Raw genomic sequence first — 22,259 nt, forward strand, 5'->3', positions numbered from 1 at the left:
AAATAAGTCAATTTTGTTTCTTTTTATAGCTGAGTAATATTCCATTGTATATATGTGCCACATCTTCTTTATCCATTCATCTGATGATGGACACTTAGGTTGCTTCCATCTCCTGGCTATTGTAAATGGAGCTGCAATGAACATTTTGGTACATGACTCTTTTTGAATTATGGTTTTCTCAGGGTATATACCCAGTAGTGGGATTGCTGCATCGTATGGTAGTTCTATTTGTAGTTTTTTAAGGAACCTCCATACTGTTCTCCATAGTGGCTGTATCAATTCACATTCCCACCAGCAGTGCAAGAGTGTTCCCTTTTGTCCACACCCCCTCCGGCATTTATGGTTTCTAGATGTTTTGATGATGGCCATTCTGACCGGTGTGAGATGATATCACATTGTAGTTTTGATTTGCATTTCTCTAATGATTAATGATGTTGAGCATTCTTTCATGTGCTTGTTGGCAACCTGTATATCTTCTTTGGAGAAATGTCTATTTAGGTCTTCTGCCCATTTTTGGATTGGGTTGTTTGTTGTTTTGTTATGGAGCTGCACGAGCTGCTTGTAAATTTTGGAGATTAATCCTTTGTCAGTTGCTTCATTTGAAAATATTTTCTCCCATTCTGAGGGTTTTCTTTTTGTCTTGTTTATGGTTTCCTTTGCTGTGCAAAAGCTTTGAAGTTGCATTAGGTCCCATTTGTTTATTTTTGTTTTTATTTCCGTTTCTCTAGAAGGTGGGTCAAAAAGGATCTTGCTGTGATTTATGTCATAGAGTGTTCTGCCTATGTTTTCCTTTAAGAGTTTGATAGTTTCTGGCCTTACATTTAGGTCTTTAATCCATTTTGAGCTTATTTTTGTGTATGGTGTTAAGGAGTGTTCTAATCTCATATTTTTACATGTACCTGTCCAGTTTTCCCAGCACCACTTATTGAAGAGGCTGTTTTTTCTCCACTGTATATTCTTGCCTCCTTTATCAAAGATAAGGTGACCATATGTGCCTGGGTTTATCTCTGGGCTTTCTACCCTGTTCCATTGATCTATATTTCTGTTTCTGAGCCAGTACCATACTGTCTTGATTACTGTAGCTTTGTAATATAGTCTGAAGTCAGGGAGCCTGTTTCCTCCAGCTCCGTCTTTTGTTCTCTAGATTGCTTTGGCTGTTCACGGTCTTTTGTGTTTCCATACAGATTGTGAACTTTTTCGTTCTAGTTCTGTGAAAAATGCCAGTGGTAGTTTGATAGGGATTGCATTGAATCTGTAGATTGCTTTGGGTAGTAGAGTCATTTTCACAATGTTGATTCTTCTAGTCCAAGAACATGGTATATCTCTCCATCTATTTGTATCATCTTTAATTTCTTTCATCAGTGTCTTATAATTTTCTGCATACAGGTCTTTTGTCTCCTTAGGTATGTTTATTCCTAGATATTTTATTCTTTTTGTTGCAGTGGTAAATGGGAGTGTTTTCTTAATTTCATTTTCAGATTTTTCATCATTAGTGCATAGGAATGCCAGAGATTTCTGTGCATTAATTTTGTATCCTGATACTTTACCAAATTCATTGATTAGCTCTAGTAGTTTTCTGGTAGCATCTTTAGGATTCTATATGTATAATATCATGTCATTTGGAAACAGTGACAGCTTTACTTCTTCTTTTCTGATTTGGATTCCTTTTATTTCCTTTTCTTCTCTGATTGCTGTGGCTAAAACTTCCAAAACTATGTTGAATAAGAGTGGTGAGATCTTCCCTGGTGGCACAGTGGTTGAGAGTCCACCTGCCGAAGCAGGGGACACGGATTTGTGTCCTGGTCTGGGAAGATCCCACATGCCGTGGAGCGGCTGGGCCCGTGAGCCATAGCTGCTGAGCCTGTGCACGCAGAGCCTGTGCCCTGCAATGGGAGAGGCCACAACAGTGAGAGGCCCGCGTACTGCAAAAAAAAAAAAAAAAGTGGTGAGAGTGGGCAACCTTGTCTTATTCCTGATCTTAGTGGAAATGCTTTCAGTTTTTCACCATTGAGGACAATGTTGGCTGTGGGTTTGTCATATATGGCCTTTATTATGTTGAGGAAAGTTCCCTCTATGCCTACTTTCTGCAGGGTTTTTATCATAAATGGGTGTTGAATTTTGTCAAAAGCTTTCTCTGCATCTATTGAGATCATATGGTTTTTCTCCTTCAATTTGTTAATATGGTGTATCACGTTGATTGATTTTTGTATATTGAAGAATCCTTGCCTTCCTGGTATAAACCCCACTTGATCATGGTGTATGATCCTTTTAATGTGCTGTTGGATTCTGTTTGCTAGTATTTTGTTGAGGATTTTTGCATCTATGTTCATCAGTGATATTGGCCTGTAGTTTTCTTTCTTTGTGGCATCCTTGTCTGGTTTTGGTATCAAGGTGATGGTGGCCTCGTAGAATGAGTTTGGGAGTGTTCCTCCCTCGGCTATATTTTGGAAGAGTTTGAGAAGGATAGGTGTTAGCTCTTCTCTAAATGTTTGATAGAATTCGCCTGTGAAGCCATCTGGTCCTGGGCTTTTGTTTGTTGGAAGATTTTTAATCACAGTTTCAATTTCATTACTTGTGATTGGTCTGTTCATATTTTCTGTTTCTTCCTGGTTCCGTCTTGGAAGGTTATGCTTTTCTAAGAATTTGTCCATTTCTTCCAGGTTGTCCATTTTATTGGCATAGAGTTCCTTATAGTCGTCTGTTAGGATGCTTTGTATTTCTGCGGTACCTGTTGTAACTTCTTTTTCATTTCTAATTTTATTGATTTGAGTCCTCTTCCTCTTTTTCTTGATGAGTCTGGCTAATGGTTTATCAATTTTGTTTATCTTCTCAAAGAACCAGCTTTTAGTTTTATTGATCTTCGCTATTGTTTTCCTTGTTTCTATTTCTTTTATTTCTGCTCTGATCTTTATGATTTCTTTCCTTCTGCTAACTTTGGGATTTGTTTGTTCTTTTTTCTCTAGTTCCTTTACCTGTAAGGTTAGATTGTTTACTTGAGATTTTTCTTTTTTCTTGAGGTAGGCTTGTATAGCTATAAACTTCCCTCTTAGAACTGCTTTTGCTGCATCCCATAGGTTTTGGATTGTCGTGTTTTCATTGTTCTTTGTCTCTAGGTATTTTTTGATTTCCTCTGTGATCTCTTGGTTATTTAGTAACATCTCGTTTAGCCTCCATGTGTTTGTGTATTTTACAGTTTTTTTTCCTGTAAGCAATATCTAGTCTCATAGCGCTATGGTCAGAAAAGATGCTTGATATGATTTCAATTTTCTTAAATTTTACTGAGGCTTGATTTGTGACCCAAGATATGATCTATCCTGGAGAATGTTCGATGCGCACATGAGAAGAAAGTGTAATCTGCTGTTTTTGGATGGAATGTCCTATAACTATCAATTAAATCTATCTCGTCTATTGTGTCATTTAAAGCTTGTGTTTCCTTATTAATTTTCCATTTGGATGATCTGTCCATTGGTGTAAGTGAGGTGTTAAAGTTCCCCACTATTATTGTGTTACTGTCGATTTCCTCTTTTAGAGCTGTTAGCAGTTACCTTATGTATTGAGGTGCTCCTATGTTGGGTGCATATATATTTATAATTGTTATATCTTCTTCTTGGATTGATCCCTTGATCATTATGTAGTGTCCTTCCTTGTCTCTTGTAACATTCTTTATTTTACAGTCTATTTTATCTGATATGAGTATTGCTACTCCAGCTTTCTTTGAATTTCCATTTGCATGGAATATCTTTTTCCATCCCCTCACTTTCAGTCTGTATGTGTCCCTAGGTCTGATGTGGGTCTCTTGTAGACAGCATATATATGGGTCTTGTTTTTTTATCCATTCAGCAAGCCTGTGTCTTTTAGTTGGAGCATTTAATCCATTGACGTTTAAGGTAATTATTGATATGTATGTTCTTATTACCATTTTCTTAATTGTTTTGGGTTTGTTTTTGTAGGCCCTTTTCTTTTCTTGTGTCTCCCACTTAGAGAAGTTCCTTAAGCATTTGTTGTAGAGCTGGTTTGGTGGTGCTGAATTCTCTTAGCTTTTGCCTGTCTGTTAAGCTTTTGATTTCTCCATCAAATCTGAATGAGATGCTTGCTGGGTAGAGTAATCTTGGTTGTAGTTTCTTCCGTTTCATCACTTTAAGTATATCATGCCACTCCCTTCTGGCTTGTAGAGTTTCTGCTAAGAAATCAGCTGTTAACCTTATTGGAGTTCCCGTGTATGTTATTTGTCATTTTTCCCTTGGTGCTTTCAATAATTTTTCTTTGTCTTTAATTTTTGCCAATTTGATTGCTATGTGTCTCGGTATGTTTCTCCTTGGATTTATCCTGTATGGGACTCTCTGTGCTTCCTGGACTTGGATGGCTATTTCCTTTCCCATGTTAGGGAAGTTTTTGACTATAATCTCTTCAGATATTTTCTCAGGTCCTTTCTCTCTCTCTTCTCCTTCTGGGACCCCTATAATGCAAATGTTGTTGTGTTTAATGTTGTCCCAGAGGTCTCTTAAGCTTTCTTCATTTCTTTTCTTTCTTTTTTCTTTATTCTGTTCCACAGCAGTGAATTCCACGATTTTGTCTTCCAGGTCACTTATCCATTCTTCTGCCTCAGTTATTCTGCTATTGATTCCTTCTAGTGTATTTTTCATTTCAGTTATTGTATTGCTTATCTCTGTTTGTTTGTTCTTTAATTCTTCCACGTCTTTGCTAAACATTTCTTGCATCTTCTTGATCTTTGCCTCCATTGTTTTTCCGAGGTCCTGGATCATCTTCACTATCATTATTCTGAATTGTTTTTCTGGAAGATTGCCTATCTCCATTTCATTTAGTTGTTTTTCTGGAGTTTTGTCTTGTTCCTTCGTCTGGTCCATAGCCCTCTGCCTTTTCATTTTGTCTGTCTTTCTGTGAATGTGGTTTTTGTTACACAGGCTGCAGGATTATAGTTCTTCTTGCTTCTCTGGGAGAACTTTTAAAATGTACTGATTTCAAGGTTCTTGTGGAACCTCCAAGTGGAGTGAGATGTGTAACGGGTATTGGGCATATGATCTAGAATTCCCACCATTAGTGTCAGTTGTGGATCATGGCACAAAAGGCAAACAGAAGTTTTCTTTACAGAAGCCAGCATGGTTAAAAAGGCAGTGTGGCATAATGAAAAGAACTCAGTCATGGGATTTAGACAGACTTGGATTTGAATCCTACCACATCCTACCTGTGTGACAACCACTCTGAGCCTTTTATGCATGGATGGGCACCAAAAAAAACTATCTACTTCACAGCTTTTTGAAGGCCAGAGTTCACTGCCTAGAGTCCCATAGACAGGTAGAAGTTCATCCCTCTACTGAAAATGAGAGGATCTGTGAAGGCTCAGCCCAGCTTCATTGTAATCTACATGCTTCCTAGCTTAGAACCGTATAACATCAGTTTTATAACTCTAGATCTGGGTTGGAGCAAAAGGAAAAGAAACTCAGAGGCGAGCAAAGCATTAGATGGAACTTGGCAAGTCTGGTTGGAGAGAAGGAGGGTGGCCCGGGGCTGGTCCTCAGCATGTACCACATAAGTGCCAGGCTGGCTGCTATTCTTATAAAGGTGGTCGAGGTTTGTTTTGGGTGTTGTTAGCCATTTCACTCCTTGCTTCTCTCCCATGTCCCGAGCATATCAGAATTTAAATGATGTCATTCCCTATCTTTCATCCATACTTGAAGCTTTCTTTAACACTAAGGTATAAATAACTGATAACAGTTCAGAGAAAAGTAGAAATATACTCCTACTAGTGTGGTACTACTTCCCTTTCACATACCCTCAGCAGGCACAGTTCACAAGTTATAGCTTCCTTTCCTACTAGTTCTGACTTCACGATTTTTTTTCAAAATAATGGTCTGACAGTTACTACAAACTAAAAAGACTTACTAAGGATGATGAAACTCATTTAGCATCATGGGGATAGAATGTTGTCTTTCACAGTGAGTATTTATTTGCAGTGAGGAACACCAAAGGGGTGGAACTCTAATATAATTTCAGGTGACACATACTTATAAAGGGGACATTTGCATGCAGAACTTTTTCTAGGGCCCTCTGTAATCCAGTCTCCCACTCCATCTATGTATAGTATTTGGCAAATAAGTTCTCGATAAAAGTTAGTTAGATAAATAAATACATGAGTTGATTCCTAGCGACTGCATCATCAAAGTATTCTCATAGATGTGTGTCGATCTCTGTGGACTAGACCAGCTGCAGCATTCAAACAGAAATTAGAGTCTTGGTAGACAATGTGCAAGCATGGAACCTAGGGTGGGACAGGAATTTTCTGTGCTCATTTGAAACCTGGCTCTGACTGTGGTTTCTCTGTCACAGATTTTGGGATGGGAGAGTGCTCCCACAGGGAAAGCCATGTGCGCTGACATGGAAACCGAATGGAACCTTGGCTAGGCTAGGAGTCGTTGCTATTTTAGTCACTTCCAGATGTCTGCTATTGGAGTTTTAAGGGAAAGGGAAAGATGTGTGGCGTGTGGTGGGCCACAGGGTGGAAGGGGAGGGGGAGACCTCTTTTAAGCCTTTCAGTGTGTTTAAAACCACCCCTCAATATGCTACTGAGATGGATTGGATGAGGCTTTTAAAAATTGTGCACTTCAACAGTACCTCCTCTTTTGTTTACATGCTTCACTGCATATGTAGAGATAGACCAGCTGAAGAAACCTTTGCGAAGTAATCAGGATTCCAATAAAAGGGCTCTTACCCACATTGGTTGTGATCTAATATTTATTAAGTGCAGCCATTGAACATAGGCTGAATGACACATACACCAGGTGAATTAGCTACCCCAGAAGCTACTGTGCTAACCTAACAAGCTCACCAGATGCTTGTTACATATCTACTTTCTCCTTTCATGTTATTTTGGAGGTGGCTTTTAATCCCAATACTGTCATTATGAATTAGAAGAAGAAGTCAGGTTGTAATGTTTATGTATGTGAAGATGATGCCTTATGAAATCTTTTCAAAAGGGGTGTCTAGATCCTTTCCAGGAGGTCCTGGCACCCACTCTGAACCAATCCAGGGGTCTAGGGACTTCTTGTTTCTTTGTTTTGCTGGGTAGATATGGCATTAGTATGATGCAAGTCCTGGTAGGCAAAGAAAGCATAGGAGAAGCGGTATAGCACAGTGGTTAAGCATATGGATTTGAATTAGACAGACCCTGTTCAGGTTCAGACTCTGTCACATACTAGCTATGTGAACATGGACAAGTTACTTAACTTCTTTAAAGCTCAGTTTCTTCCTCTGTATAATAGGTGTAGAGCTATTGAGTCTTTTTCGGGTGGGGAAGTGATGGTAAATAACACCCCCTACCTTGTCGATGCAGGTTGTGAGCTAACCAGAAATAAGACAAAGGGTTAGACAGATGGAGGTCAACATGCCATCTTTATTATTGTTAACGCTGATATTAAAGAATGTGGCATCTTTTTATGGGCAAGTGGGCTTCAGAGGCAGACCTTCCTACCCAGCAGTCCTAGACCAGGACAGGATGCCCCTCACAGGGGCAGAGCACAGCATGGGATCTCAAAGGAGGAGGAAGAGTGGTGCCCCACATCATCCCCCTTCCTCACCCATGCTCTACTGTCAGATGAGTTTCTCCTCCCTGGGGCTAGTATGAGGCAGTGGAGAGGGGCTGGGAGTTTTACAGTTACGGTTCTTCTCTAGGTGGCAAGTAACAAGTGTAGAGGAAAACGATTGCCCCTAATGGTAGCCATTTCAAGAGGGTTCTTGTGAGGATTCTGTAAGAAGAAGTAAGGTGTTCAGCACATGCTACCGGCTCAAAAAAATTTATTGATTGATATTATTACTGCAATTATCTTCTCACTTCACAAAGCATAGTCGTTTTAAGTTATTGTCAGAGAGATGAAGTCAGAGAGAAGCTGGGGAAGTGGATGTATAATAATATAGAAACAATGCTGCCAAGCTAAGAGTGAAGAACAGTGAATGAGAGAAGGAGAGAAAGATGAAGACTATTATAAGGGAAGCAACATCAAAATATGCCATGTTCTGTGTATAGAGAGCAGTTACTCAGGTGGCTTTGGAAGATGGTGATTCCAACCCTGGCAGATAATTTTTGGGAAACAGCATATAATTTCATGAATAAACGTGCTTGTTAGGGGATAATAGTCTTGATGAACGGAAGGTTGTGCATATCGGTTCCAATGTCATCTCACCTGCTCCTTGTTTTTGCTAAGTGTGAGCTGAGATGTGGCCTCTGTGGCTTATGAAGAACCAATCTAACTGTGGCTCAGGTGACTGGAAGTGGAAACCTGCCATGACACTTTGAGGAAGCACGTTTCAGGTCCTCCCCCCAATATTAAGCAGGCTCTTAAAATTGTAAATTTAATGACACCATGAAGTGTGTTTTGATGTTTCAGTCAGTGGGCATTTCACAGTAATGGCTCCACAGCTGAGCAAGCCTATAGTTGGTTAAAAATTTGGCCTATTTAGAAGTCCCTGAATTTCACGTAAACCAAGAGGCTGTCAATCAATGTGGAAGCTGAAGCAGTCACTCCATGAATTAAAACAATAGGGCTCACGTCAGAGCCATCTCCCAAGTTTGAAAATTAATGTCATTTTGTTATTCCTCTTAGAAGTCGATCTTTTTTCTTTGAGTTGCTCTTCACAGCATCTGTTAAGTGACTTTGTTGTTGGATTTTAGGGATTGGCTCAATATTCCGTCCTCTTTTATGGCTATTACGACAATAAACGAACAATTGGATGGATGAATTTCAGAATGCCACTATCCTATTTTCTGGTGGGGATCATGTGCATTGGATACAGCTTTCTGGTTGTCCTTAAAGAGTAAGTTTCATTGGTCTCTTGGGAAGTAAGCAATGATTTCTGGAATCAAATGGAAAAATTAATTTGAGAATTGGAGTTTTTTTTTTTCTGTTTCATGTCTAGAGAATGCAGAGTATTTAAGAGATAAAATGTGGTTTTAATACCTACACTAATGTTAGACTATTACATCTCCCAAACAAAAGGGTTGAACACAAGTGCAGGACTTTGATCATCTCACTGGGTCACAGTGATGTTTGCATGCCTCTCCTGTGGTTAGGCATATTTTAAAATTGTGCTTTTTTGTACTTTAAGGTATGAATCAATGTTTCAAACAAGACAGGGAAACAGCTGCTGACCCCTCTTTTTGCATACAGAGAGGTTTGTGACTTGCAGAATCAGCTCAATAGACAGAATCTGTTGTTCTCTGTTCATTAAAACAAACAAACAAACAAACCCAGAATAATCACTCATCCGAAAAATTTCAGCTGTGTAAGACAGCAAAAACAAATGGCCCTCAATGAGACGGTCATGATCAACTATATAGTCATGTTTTATTTTTGAAGAGGATTTATTAGAGCATGGAAAAGAATTTCATTGGGGAAATGATGAAACTGCAGCTCATTTTTTCTCCCTGTCTGAAATATATTTTTAAAACCTCACTTGAAGACACTGCAGAAACCTAGCACAGTCATTTAGGGCTATAAATAATATGAATAATCCATCCTTTAGCTAATTTTCTGAACCAGTTTAGCAGGTGTTGAAACATCTCAATTAAAGTCTTCACCGTTTTATTTAACTATGCGCAAGGTAAATTGGCCTTTTGCTTAATTGCAGGGAAGGACCTCTACCTGAGGGTCCAAGTCCTCTTGAGCAGGAGCTTTCTGGAACAGTCTTTGGCATGCTTTGTGTCCTGTCCCTGCCAAACTTATTGGTTCCTCTGGAGAAAACTATTATGCTTAGTTTTTAAGCCCTTTCAGGACTTGAAAAAGGCCTTAATGGAGATCCCATATCCAAATTCTTTATCTAGTTGTCCAAGTGTAATCAGAGACCCTAAGTATGTAACGTATCTGTCTATCTGATCAAGTACTACCACATTCCAAAAAATCTAAGATTTTTCTAGTCTTTTGGCCATTTTGATTTGGCAGGACTAAAGTCAAGGGTACAGTTACATTACAGAGGCCTTGTGAGTATCGTTTCCATATTGGTCCTTTAGTCTCCATAGTCACTGAAGAAAGCATGTCTAGGGATGTCCAAGTCCTCAGCTTCTTTTAGTGACTGTGCAAAGGCTACATACCCTAGTGGGCTCTTGAGCCATTCTTCATGGAATCAAATACCAGCTCTAGCCCATTCTAAAAGAACTTTGACAAATTGTTCAACTGCTCCATTTTCCTGTTTCTAATAGAGGTGTAATAACACCTTGATGTTAGGATGGCTATGAGGACCAAATGAGTCAGTACATACAAACACTTAGAACGTAGCTGGCATACGGTGATTGACAAATGTTAACTGTTTTATTAGGATTATAATTCATAGGGTTATTGAAAAACCAAACAAAGCCAACATGGTAGGAATTGAGGTCATATGATAGCCCCAGCAGTAGGGTAGTCACATATGGTTATGTAGTTATACATTAATAGATTTGCACATTTATTATAATAATTTTCTGGCAGATGAGTGTAAAGCATCTAGAACAGCATTATGCAAAGAACTATAAGACAAGATACATATAATTTAAAATATTCTAGTAACTATATTAAACAAATACATAGGTAGAATGTATTTTAATAATATATTTTATTTAACTCAGCATATCAAAAGTATTCCTTCAACATATAATCAATCTAAAATTATTATTGAGATATTCTCTGTCTTTTTCGGTACTAAGTCTTTGAAATCTTATGTATGTTTCACACTAGTTGCATTTCAAGTGCTCAGTAACCACATATTGCTAGTGGCAAACTTATTAGCTACTGCAGCTCTACAGGAAATGGCAGCTTTTCCTATTAGCTCAAAGATGCCATTTAGGATAACTGTAGGGCACAAATTCTACATTTTCCCCCTCAAAGTCATCCATGTTATGCCACCCAAACCAGCCTGATTTTGGTCCCTCCCTCTGGCAGGGGACCTTTGGTTGTTCATTACCAGATTGGCAAGTAGTTTAAGCTCCCTGGCCTATATGGCAGGACAATTCCAAAGCAATTTATGACTCCTACCCCACTCCTAGCCCTGGGGGCAAGGCTTGGTAGAACAACTGATGAGATATAGATGATTGTTCAGAATCCTATATCATCTCTTTGCCCCACCACTGGCCCCAAACAAATACATTCTTGGAATAAACATGAGTGGCTTTATGGGATTCACGACTCAAATCAAGGGAAACTAAAACTGAATACTGAAATCAACTAGGCAACTTGTGGACTTTGCCTTCTTGCCCATATTCTTTGTCTTCAGCATCCTCATCCATAAAAGGGAAGCAAATATCTATATTTGATTAATTCATAGGGAAGTTGGAAGGAAAATTAGTTAGATATCCAAGAAAGCACTTTTAGATTTTAAGATAGGGTGACTAACTTTGTTGACCCAGGACTCTCCTGGCTTTAGCATTGAGTCTTGTGCCCTGGAAACCTACTCAGTCCCTGGCAAAGCAAGACTTCCATCATTCCTTGCAAATTATACGTTGAGGTAGCTTCTCAAAGATATAGTTGTTCAAAAATGTAACCCCCTTGAAAAAGGAGGAATTTTTGTTTAAGTATGTACACTTTTTTTCTCTACAGACAAGGAATGGAGCTGTACATGAAATATTTTATAGCTATCAGGGCCATCTCTTAGTAAAAATGTGTTGTTAGCAGAGGTTGTCTTCAATATCCTTCCTCCCTTTCTTGTCACTCCCTTTTAGTATTTCACTCCCTTTCTTGTCAATTCCCACATGCTAGATGTTCCCTGTTTGCTTGTCCGGCTAGAGCTCCCTTCTCTGGAAGGCTGTCTACAGCTACAGAATCTTGCCTGTGATAAAGCTCCATTCAAGACGTGTCTGTCAAGTGGTCAGTTTTACTTGAGGCCCTGCCCTTTGCTCAGTGACAGTGCAAAAAGGGGTGATGGCATCTTAATCAAAAAAGTCATTTTCTCCCTAAGTTAATCCATTGGAAATGTTTGATTTCAATCCTTTTTGACCTGCAAAAGGGCACTTTGTATGGTTCAACATATTTCATGGTGTCCTAGCTTGGGTACCAGAATGAAGTCGGAAAACCTAAGCCCTTGACCCACCCCTGTGGTTTACTTCTGTATAATGGCCGGCAAATCACTTGATAATTTTATCCTTCAGCTTCCCCAACTGTAAAAAGAGAATAATATTAACTACTGTGACCTCTTGTTAAGTGTTTGAGAAGGACAAATATGATAATACACATCAATACCATTTGCAAAGGGTAAAGTGGTAGATTGATGTAAGGAATGATTATTTTTGGTTATTTTTCAAACACATTAGCCCATCTGAAATATATAAACCTCTGTAAGGAATAGGACTAAACAGTGGGGGAATTTAGATGACCTTAGAGATACCTGCCAAACTACATTGTCAGCTTTATGTCATTGTACTCCTTTCTTTTTTCAGTTCCATATCACTGCAATATTTAAAAAACTAAAACCTTATGGGACCATTTTATAATATATATCATATAATATTTTAATTTTGCACTTTATAGTGGTAGGGGAAAAAAAGGAAGTGGAGTAAGTGGAATATAGATCCTTAACCACTGAAGTAAGTAAATGTACTTTAAACTGTCCAAGCAAAAAAAAAAAAAAAAAAAAAATTAAAACATCACTGATTAGAATATATGTAACCACTTGCTATTAAAGTTGTATAAAAATCTTGATTTTTGGTTAAGAGTTGTCAAGTATGGAAAAATTCCATGCATTCAGTGTAATCACTCTTTGGAAGGAGATTCTAAGGGGAATTGAAATCTGTGAAGGAGTTTCCTGATCTGACCTGGGTTAATCCATCCCTAGGCTTCACAGGGTCTGGAAACCAACTAAAATTGTGTACAACAGTTTAAGAGTCTATACATATGTTTTTCCTGATGAGGGGCCTGGTGCTTTTCACCGGATTTCTAAAGAGATCCTTATCCCACAGAAGTTTCAGAGCCTTGTATATGACCCTAGGAAAACAGTTTAGGAAAACAAATAAAAAATACATAATTTTATATAACCTGTTTAATTGTTAAAATCATCAATGGTTAGTAGTCTTTTAATCTTGAAGGCCTGGAAAATGAACAGCTTAAAAAATTAAAACAAAAAAAATTTTTTTAATCAACTTTTATTTTCTGGTTATTAGAACAAACTTGTTTGAAAGTATATGTCTTTTAGATATTGCTTCTCCAATTTCCTTATAATTATGATGTTTTCCTATTCCCTAACCTCTCCCTTTCTGCTTGTATTCTGGCTGCTGGATTAAACTTCCTGTTTGTATAGGATGACCAAAAATATTGGTGATGACGGAGGTGGTGACGACAACACCTTCAACTTCAGCTGGAAGGTGTTCACCAGCTGGGACTACCTGATTGGCAATCCTGAAACAGCAGACAACAAATTCAATTCTATCACAATGAACTTTAAGGTAAAAACACCAACTTCAAGAGCCTTTTCTTGATATTTCTAAGAGTAAAATTGGAGCCATTCCAAATGGTCTAGGTAGCAAAGTATCTTGACAATTAAAAGAAAGATTAACTCATCATTTCTTCCTACCAGGATCTGGGCAGGGTTCTGATTATGACTGGAAAATGATTGATGACCCATGACAGCATTACTTCTCTCTAAATTTGGTAATAAAACAATGCCATTGGCTTGAAACAGCCAACCATTAGTAATCAGAATCAGATATTTTAAATAATAGAACAATGCTCGCTAATTATTTACAGGAATACATTAGCCCAATATTTTAAATGACTCTGAAGTATTATTTTGTAGTTGTTTTAAAAAACTGTACTAGAAGAGACTTTAGAATGAAGACTATCTTAGTAAATATTAACTCAACCAGAGTTTGTCTGTAAGAATTCTTCCTTCTCTCTCTTACTTTTTCTCACTTGCTGGCAATATTCACCTGGTTTGTGGAATCCCAGACTCAGTTTATATTTTCATTCCTCACTTTCTGGTGTTTGCAGAAATAATTCCTGAGTTCATGATACTTTTTGTAGCTCAGATATTTCTTTTTCCTTTCTGTTTTGCCTGGGTACAGGAAGCTATAATAGAAGAAAGAGCAGCCCAAGCAGAAGAAAACGTCCACTTGATCAGATTCCTGAGGTTTCTTGCTAACTTCTTCGTGTTTCTAACACTTGGCGGGAGTGGATACCTCATCTTTTGGGCTGTGAAGCGATCCCAGGAATTTGCGCAGCAAGATCCTGACACCCTTGGGTGGTGGGAAAAAAATGAAGTTCGTCTCTGCATGCTTTTTATGTGCTTAGAATCTGACATTTGAGATTTTGTGGGTTGTGCTTCAATGTTGGGATATGAAATATGGCCGCTCTTTACCTATCTCTGTCATCCTGACCTGAGAGTGAACCAACCTCGGCACACATGTCCCTATTCCAGCCTTACTTCCAAATCTGTCTACTGTATGATTTTCACTTTGTGACATTAGGGAAAGGTAGAGTTGGAAGAGAGATTAGAGCACATATTCCAACCAGTACATTTTATAGACAGAGATAATGAATCTCAGATTAGGTGATGTGTTCATGGTCTCAGAACCATGGAGAACAATGAGAGTTAAAATTTAGGAATCTTGATTTCAAGCTCAGCACTCTCTCCATGACCCTATGTTGCTTTCTCTGCAGGTCCTGCATCTATCTTTGAAAGATCCAATTGTCCCCTGAATTCTTTGAAGCAGCAATGATAAAGCCCTGGGTTCTTATGTTTATTTCACTGGAAACATTCAGATTGCCTCCCCTACTTTGGGCAGGACTGGGCCTCTCTCTGTTTTTCCCTAGCAGCCTAACTGCTTCACCTCCTCTCCTTACCCTATTATCTCCCCCTCCAAATGCTATTCAAATGAGGAAGGCCAGCTCTTTGACAGGAATTAAATATTATGATTGCGATTTGTCTTCAGGGTATCTGCCCATTTAGCAGGTCCAAGAAAAGAGGTCAGAGGTAGATATTTAGAATCAGGAAATCACTGGTCATGTGTTGTTTCTTGGGTCTGTTCCCTTTCGTAAAATGTTCTAGAATACAACGTGGCATCATTTTGAACTTGGGCATTTTCAGTGTGTGGAGACTTAGGCGGTGGGAAGAGTGTAGATTTCCCACACTGAAACTTCTGCAGAGTCTTGTAGACCAACCTGATTGTGAAAGTCTTCATAAGCATAGAATTTCCTAGAAGAATCTTGCACAGAAAATGGTATAACCTACTTACAACAAAAGGCTCCAAACAAAAACATTCTAGGTATTTCAGAAGCAGTAACACTGAAGATGGGAGACCATATATTTAAGAGCCTATGATGACATAGACATTTCTTGGAAGCCTGTAAAACAGAGAGTCATTAGGTGGAGTTATTTTACTTATTTACAACAAAGGGGAACCTCAAAGCATTACTAAGTTTGCTTTCAAAATTATCCTTGCAGTTATGATAGCATTTATAGGCAAAATTATCATGCCACTTTGGTCCATGGTTTGTACTGATCATATTTTTGTATTAATAAACCACAGAAAAGGAGGGATAATTGATTATCATCAAAAGGGTCACTCTTTGTAAGTACATGTTTAACATCCATCTTAGGGGACCCCTGATTCCTAGGGGCCAACAAAGCTAATAATGGGGATTCGTGAAAAACTTTACAAATTTGATGAAACAGAATTTAAATTTACCTTATATAAGATTGCATAGCTCTGCCAAGTTTTTACTTTAGGCTGAAATTATATCATGCTGATTTTATATTATGTCATGCTGACTTTTAGCTCCTGCTGGTCATACTTATACAATGTTCTTAGTCAAAAGGGAAAAACATATTGACAATTATTTTCTCAATATACTTCGGTAGTTCTAATCATTCAAAACATGGAGTCTACCAGGGGGAAATGGGAAATGTTAAACAGTGACAGTTTGAGCCAGGTATTCAGGTAAAGACATTGCCAGAGTCACCTGGAACCTTTTTTTTTTGTGGTACGCGGGCCTCTCACCGCTGTGGCCTCTCCCGTTGCGGAGCACAGGCTCCGGACGTGCAGGCTCAGCGGCCATGGCTCATGGGCCCAGCCGCTCCGCGGCGTGTGGGATGTTCCCAGACCGGGGCACGAACCCATGTCCCCTGCATCGGCAGGTGGACTCTCAACCACTGCGCCACCAGGGAAGCCCTGGAACCTTTTTTAAAACTTTATTTAAAGGTATTTTTCCCCCATTATAAAAGTAGTACATTCTCTGTATTCTTTTCCTTGACTTAATTTAGCCTAATAATATAATCATAAGTGTGCCAATCAATCTGGAGATAAGGGCCACAAATTTCCAGCTTGTCATATTTTCATTCTCTCTCTCTCTCTCTCTCTCTTTCATAATTCTCTTACCTTTGGCATTATAAGCCAGTTCTTCATTTTTGAAACTTTTCTGCCTTGGCTTTGATGACATTATGCTATGTATGCTTTTGTTTTTTCTGAACGTTCTCTCTGTTTTCTTTGATAAAGTCGATTCCATTTTCTTTCTTTTTTTTTGCCCCTTATAGTTTGCATTCCCACAAACTCGGTATTTAGTCCTGGGCCCATCTCAAGGAATTCATCCATTCTAACTGATTAAACTAGCCCATGTGCTGATGATTGCCAAATTAGTATTTCCAATTTGGACCTCATTCCTCAAGCAGATCATTTTCCATTTCCTTTGGAAATCTTGTTGTGAAGTGCAGAATCAGTTACCATGTATAACAGTAAATGTTCTCTGCATAGAAAGTAATGTAAATCGCACCCCTCATTATACTAGGAAACACTATTATTACTGGCACGTCCACAAGCTCACGCACATGTACATCTTGAAAATATGAGTTGAATATTGTCTCTGTTGTTTTAATAAGATCAAATTTTAAAAATGCATGAAATAATTTTAGTCTTATAAAATATCAAAGGAATCTAGCTGGAATCTTGCAAATTTGGAGGAAAGCAATAATTTTTAAACACCGTTAATTTGGTTCACCCCTTGTGTCTTCTTGTAGATGAACATGGTCATGTCCCTCCTGGGGATGTTCTGTCCAACATTGTTTGACTTATTTGCTGAATTGGAAGACTACCATCCCCTCATCGCTCTGAAATGGCTCCTCGGACGCATTTTTGCTCTTCTTTTAGGCAACTTGTATGTATTTATTCTTGCCTTGATGGATGAGATTAACAACAAGGTAAATCTTGTGTCTGGATTATCCTTGCCATCAGCATGTTGTTAGATTCCCAATCTCAAGATTGCCAGAAATGCCTTTGAAATCTCTGTTGTCTTCATTTTTGTTTCCATTCCTCTGTTTTCTAGATTGAAGAGGAGAAGCTAGTAAAGGCCAATATTACTCTATGGGAAGCTAACATGATCAAGGCCTACAATGCATCACTCACTGGAAATACCACTGGGCCACCCTTTTTTGTGCACCCTGCAGATGTACCTCGAGGACCCTGCTGGGAAACAATGGTGGGGCAGGTAATGTCACAACAGAAGTGCATAACAGTTAATGGATTAAAAAAGAGCAGGGTCACTATTTCTTCTATAAGCGTGGCCTGTTTTTTATTGCTTATTAATGAAAATAGCTGAGACTTATTGACTGTTCACCATATGCTGGCTGTGAATTTCATATATATTATATCTTATAGTCCTCACATGCATCCATTCAGGTAAGTAGTACCTTTACACCCCTTTTACAGTTGCATGTAAAGGAAGGATATTTTAAAATGGTCTGAGGAAATATTTACTATCTATCTGTGTTATAATAAAACACCCAGATTTAGATACAACCCAAGTAAATATATAAGTGGAACTCCAGTTAGAGTTACCTTTTTTTTTTTTTTTTTTTTTTTGCGGTACGCATGCCTCTCCCGTTGTGGAGCACAGGCTCCGGACGCGCAGGCTCAGTGGCCATGGCTCACGGGCCCAGCCACTCTGCCACATGTGGGATCCTCCCGGACTGGGGCACGAACACTTGTCCCCTGCATCGGCAGGCAGACTCTCAACCACTGCACCACCAGGAAAGCCCCAGTGTTACCTTTTTTCCATAAAAAAAAGAAAAGATTCTTTTGGGAGCATACACTAATACTCATTTCAATAATGTTAATTTTTGTCAAATAATTGCCCCTTAAGCATGAAAGGAAATACTATTTTAGGTTTGTTGTTTTCAGATGACTGTATGAATGACCCCAGTCCAAGATTAGTGGTATTTTAGCAGATAAAAGAAATAATGTTTCATATGGCTTTCTGTTCAATAAAGGGAAACCAAACCAAACAAAAACAAAAAACCTACTTCAGGTCTCTTATTTCTATACAAATTCAATTTATATTTTGAAAAGCCTTTAATTTTATCTCATTAGAATTGACATTCCTCATGTGCACTTCATAAACTGATTTTGGACTTTGGTTCATCCTTGACGGACAGACATTTTAAAATATGTTATAGTGCTTCTGTCTGTCAGACAACAGTTCAGTTTCAGTAGTAATGTGGTCTTTGGGAAATTATTTGAAATAATTTTTTGCTGTGTACTTATTTTTTTGTAAGATAAATGGAAAATGGAAAGTTAGCATTAGTCTTATGAAGCTAATTTAAACAAATACAGATATCATTAGATGTCCTCAGCTTCAGATACTCATCTGACTTAAGCCACTCATCTGTGATTTCAATTGTGGGAAAAAGTAAGGAAAATGTATATAATGCTAGACAGACATCACTGAAGACCAAGTCCAAAACGTATGATATAAGTAAGGATTCTATTTTATTTTTTAGGCTTTTAGGGACCAGATAAACCCGTCCCTTTCCAGTTACGTGTTATTAAATACTTGATTTTCAGACATGCACATTTCATACACATTTACAGGAACATGCTATGTATGCAATAATAAATGAAATGAAACCTGCCTGCAGTTGGTAGAGAGATGCTTGTGATACATGATGTGGTAGACAGAATAATAACCCCTCAAAAACGTCCATGTTCTAATCCCTGGAAACTGTGAATATGTTACCTTGCATAGTAAAATGGACTTTACCAATGTGATTAAGTTAAAGATCTGGGGATAGGAAAAATATCTTGGATTATGCAGTGAGCCTAACAAAATCACACATGCTTATAAATGGGAGACAAGAGTCAGTCGGAAAAACTAGCTGTGACAGTGGAACCAGAGGTTGGAGAGATGCGCTTTAAAGGTGGGGGAAGGGGTCCACAAGCCAAGGAATGCAGGTGGCCTCTGGAAGCTGGAAAAGGCAAGGACACAGATTTCGCCCTGAGGCCTGCACCTTGATTTTAGGCTTCTGAACTCCAGAACAGTTTATGTTTATGTTGTTTTAAGCCACTAATTTTGTGGTAATTTCTTACAGCAGCAATAGGAAGTGAATACACAGGAGTATATGGGTTTCCATGTTTTCAAACTCCTTGAAGCAAAATCTGGTCACGGCACTTAACACAAGTCTGTTTTATCACATCTAGGCTGCTCCCTAAATCTTCAGCAAGAGTTGAGAGAAGTGAAAAAATATAAAGTGTAGTTTTCACAAACTCAAAGAGTTTGAGATATTCTCTTACGTACATCCCAGAATGCAGACTGGCATGAGGGCTAAGCAACCTACCCTTTACCAGGCAAACACCTGTTAGATAAGATTAATAGAACTAACTGTAAAGAATAAGGTGGAAGCTGCTCACTTCTGAGGCAGAGGCAGCAATTAATTAGACATGAACATCATGCAATCTAGAATACTTATTTTCTGATTATGCAGAAGCTTCTGGGATGCTCCCACACACACTGAATTAAAATAAAGAAAAAATTATTTAATTCTTCTTCTTGGGAGCCCTTGTACAATGCAGCTTGTCTTGTCCTTTTTTTTTTTTTTTAAAATCCTGTCTCTAGTGGTTTTCCTTGCTTCATCAGCTTTTCTTACTGCCATTTGTAGTTGGGTTTCCCTTTTCTCTTTCGCCTTCCTTTCTCTAAATGAATATTCAGCGCTTGTGGGAAAGTCTGCAGGAGCGGCAGGAGGGAAGGGCTGTGGCTCTGAAACATTTATTTTACCCACTTTTAAAACAAAGTGATTCCAGAAGAAATAGTAAAAGGCAGCTGCTTTGCACAGAATGTTGGAGATGTAACCCCAAAGACTTGTTCATTTTTCTATGAGAACATTCCAGATATTTCCTCTTCTTCTCCATGGGTGCCATCTGCTCCGTTTTTCCTCAGGGATACTGTGGGACTTAATCTCTTTTTGAATTTGAATATAGGAATTTGGTGGCTCCTTTATGTCTCCAGGGAATCTCAAGTTGTAGTCACTTAGTCTCATCTCCAGTGACATTTGATAGTTAGGCAGCAGAGCCGTACTTGGGAGACCGCTCTTTGAAGCTGTATACTTAGGTCTGCATTTTGGCAAAGGAGAGAAAGCAGACAACAATGACAATAATAGCTCACATTTATCGAATGCTTCTTGTGTGCCAAGCATTACCTCCTTGAATCTTTAAATTACCCTCTGAGATAAGTTATATCATTATCCCCATTTTATAGATGAGGAGACTGTGACTTAGAAAGGTAAAATAATTTGCTCGAGACCTTAAAGAAAGTCAATGACAGGAGCCCAAATTTTACCTACAAAGTCTCATTAGAGTTTGTGTCCTTCTGCATAGTGCTGACCCGTCCTCCAGAAGCATAATTAGCATCAACACATACTCCCAAACTCCTGCCATGGAGTATCTGTCTGTGGCCCTTTGTGATGCCCCGTCTCTATTATTTTCCCTTCACTTGCTAATGAGCCTCTTAGGTTTACTGACCAAATACATGTCAGGAGAGTAAAGTGTGAGGTGTGGAGTGCAGTGCTCTGCAGAAGGCCTGTGTGGAGGCCATGCTCCCAACCTAGCACACTAGGAACTGGAATTGGATGATGATCCCTTGGTGGGCTGGACCACCATTTTTGGAACTTCCTTTCTTATAAAGCAGTGTATCCCTTCTGTGGTATATTAATAAATATTTTTACATTTTAATATAATGTTTGAATCCCCTTCTACTATTTTATGTGAAAGTTAGGACATTGCTTAGGAAAAATATTGTATTTCAACCATCGGGATGAGGATGCTTAGGAGGTTGTGGAGGACTTCAAAACCACTCTGAAATATTTTCTTACTCAGGAAGTCTTCCCAACCTGGTGGTGGAAACCTAAAAATATCCCTCACAGCCTACTTCTAATTGATGCTAGTTATTAGAATCTGAACTCAAATTGCCTGGGGAATGAAAAGGAGAATAAGAGTAGGGAAGAGAAAAGTTATATTCAGAGATAACCACAGGAATTTACTATCACTCAATCGCTCACTCCATATTTATTGAGTGCAGGCTAAGTGTCAGGTATTGTGCTATATACTGGAGGTGCAATGGGGAACAAAGGTGGACCGGTCTTGCCCTTGTGACAATTACAATCTCTTGGGAACAAAGCCATTAATTAAATAATTATACAACATTTGCAAATTTACAATGGCAACAAAGCACTGCAAGAATGCAATGCATGCATTCAGAGAAGCTTGCCCCTAGTCATCGAGGTGAGGGACTTCCCTAAGTTAGTGATGCTGTAGTGATGCATATTAGTTGGTGTAAACTGAGTCAAGAGGTGAAGTAAGATTGAGTAGCATGCAGACCACATGTGAAGACCCTATGGCCTAAAGAAGTATGGAGTTTGAGGGTATGAAAGAAAGCCAGTGGGACTGGAGTAGAGAAGACAAAGAAAAATATGGAGAGCTAGACAGGAATCAGATTATACAGACACATGGATTATGCAGAAACCTCACACTCACCTTTTTACTCCAGCTGTTGCTGCAGCAAATGACTGCATGCAGCTGTAACAAGACAGTATCTCAACTGAGTTGTATACATATTCTCACCTTTACCCTGCTTCTCTGCTGTCACCAAATGGGACGTTAATACCACGTGGGGCCATCCCTGACTGATGGGAATGGGAGCTGGTGGATCAATACTTCCCTTTTCTGTCTCTTGGGTAGACAGTTCTGAGACTTATTCTATATGGCTACTCAGCGGGTCCCCAGAATAATCAAGACCCAGTTGCCCCAGTAGTGACAGCTTTTAACACTCTCTTGGGTAAAGATTTTCTCTCCTTTCCTGTTTCATTCTTTTCCATCTCCACCCCTGTTCTTTGATAGCATTTCCCAAAATACACTACTGGCTCACAGGCAGTACTTTTTTTTTTTTTTTTTTTTTTTTCTGCGGTACGCGGGCCTCTCACTGTTGTGGCCTCCCCCGTTGCGGAGCACAGGCTCCGGACGCGCAGAC

General features: G+C 38.9%; 1 protein-coding gene across 1 annotated transcript in view; it reads left to right on the forward strand.

Annotated features, from left to right (window-relative positions):
• Positions 1-22,259, forward strand: part of TMC1 (transmembrane channel like 1) — a 103,012-nt gene that overhangs the window by 49,624 nt on the left and 31,129 nt on the right. Inside the window, exons 8-12 of the mRNA XM_007454500.1 lie at positions 8,684-8,826; positions 13,273-13,417; positions 14,036-14,230; positions 16,984-17,163; positions 17,289-17,450. Of these exons, the coding sequence (XP_007454562.1) occupies positions 8,684-8,826; positions 13,273-13,417; positions 14,036-14,230; positions 16,984-17,163; positions 17,289-17,450 (825 nt within the window). The remainder of the gene's footprint in view (positions 1-8,683; positions 8,827-13,272; positions 13,418-14,035; positions 14,231-16,983; positions 17,164-17,288; positions 17,451-22,259) is intronic.

This window comes from Lipotes vexillifer, unplaced genomic scaffold (genome assembly GCF_000442215.2).
Source record: "Lipotes vexillifer unplaced genomic scaffold, Lipotes_vexillifer_v1.1 scaffold108, whole genome shotgun sequence".
Lineage (NCBI taxonomy): Eukaryota > Metazoa > Chordata > Mammalia > Artiodactyla > Lipotidae > Lipotes > Lipotes vexillifer.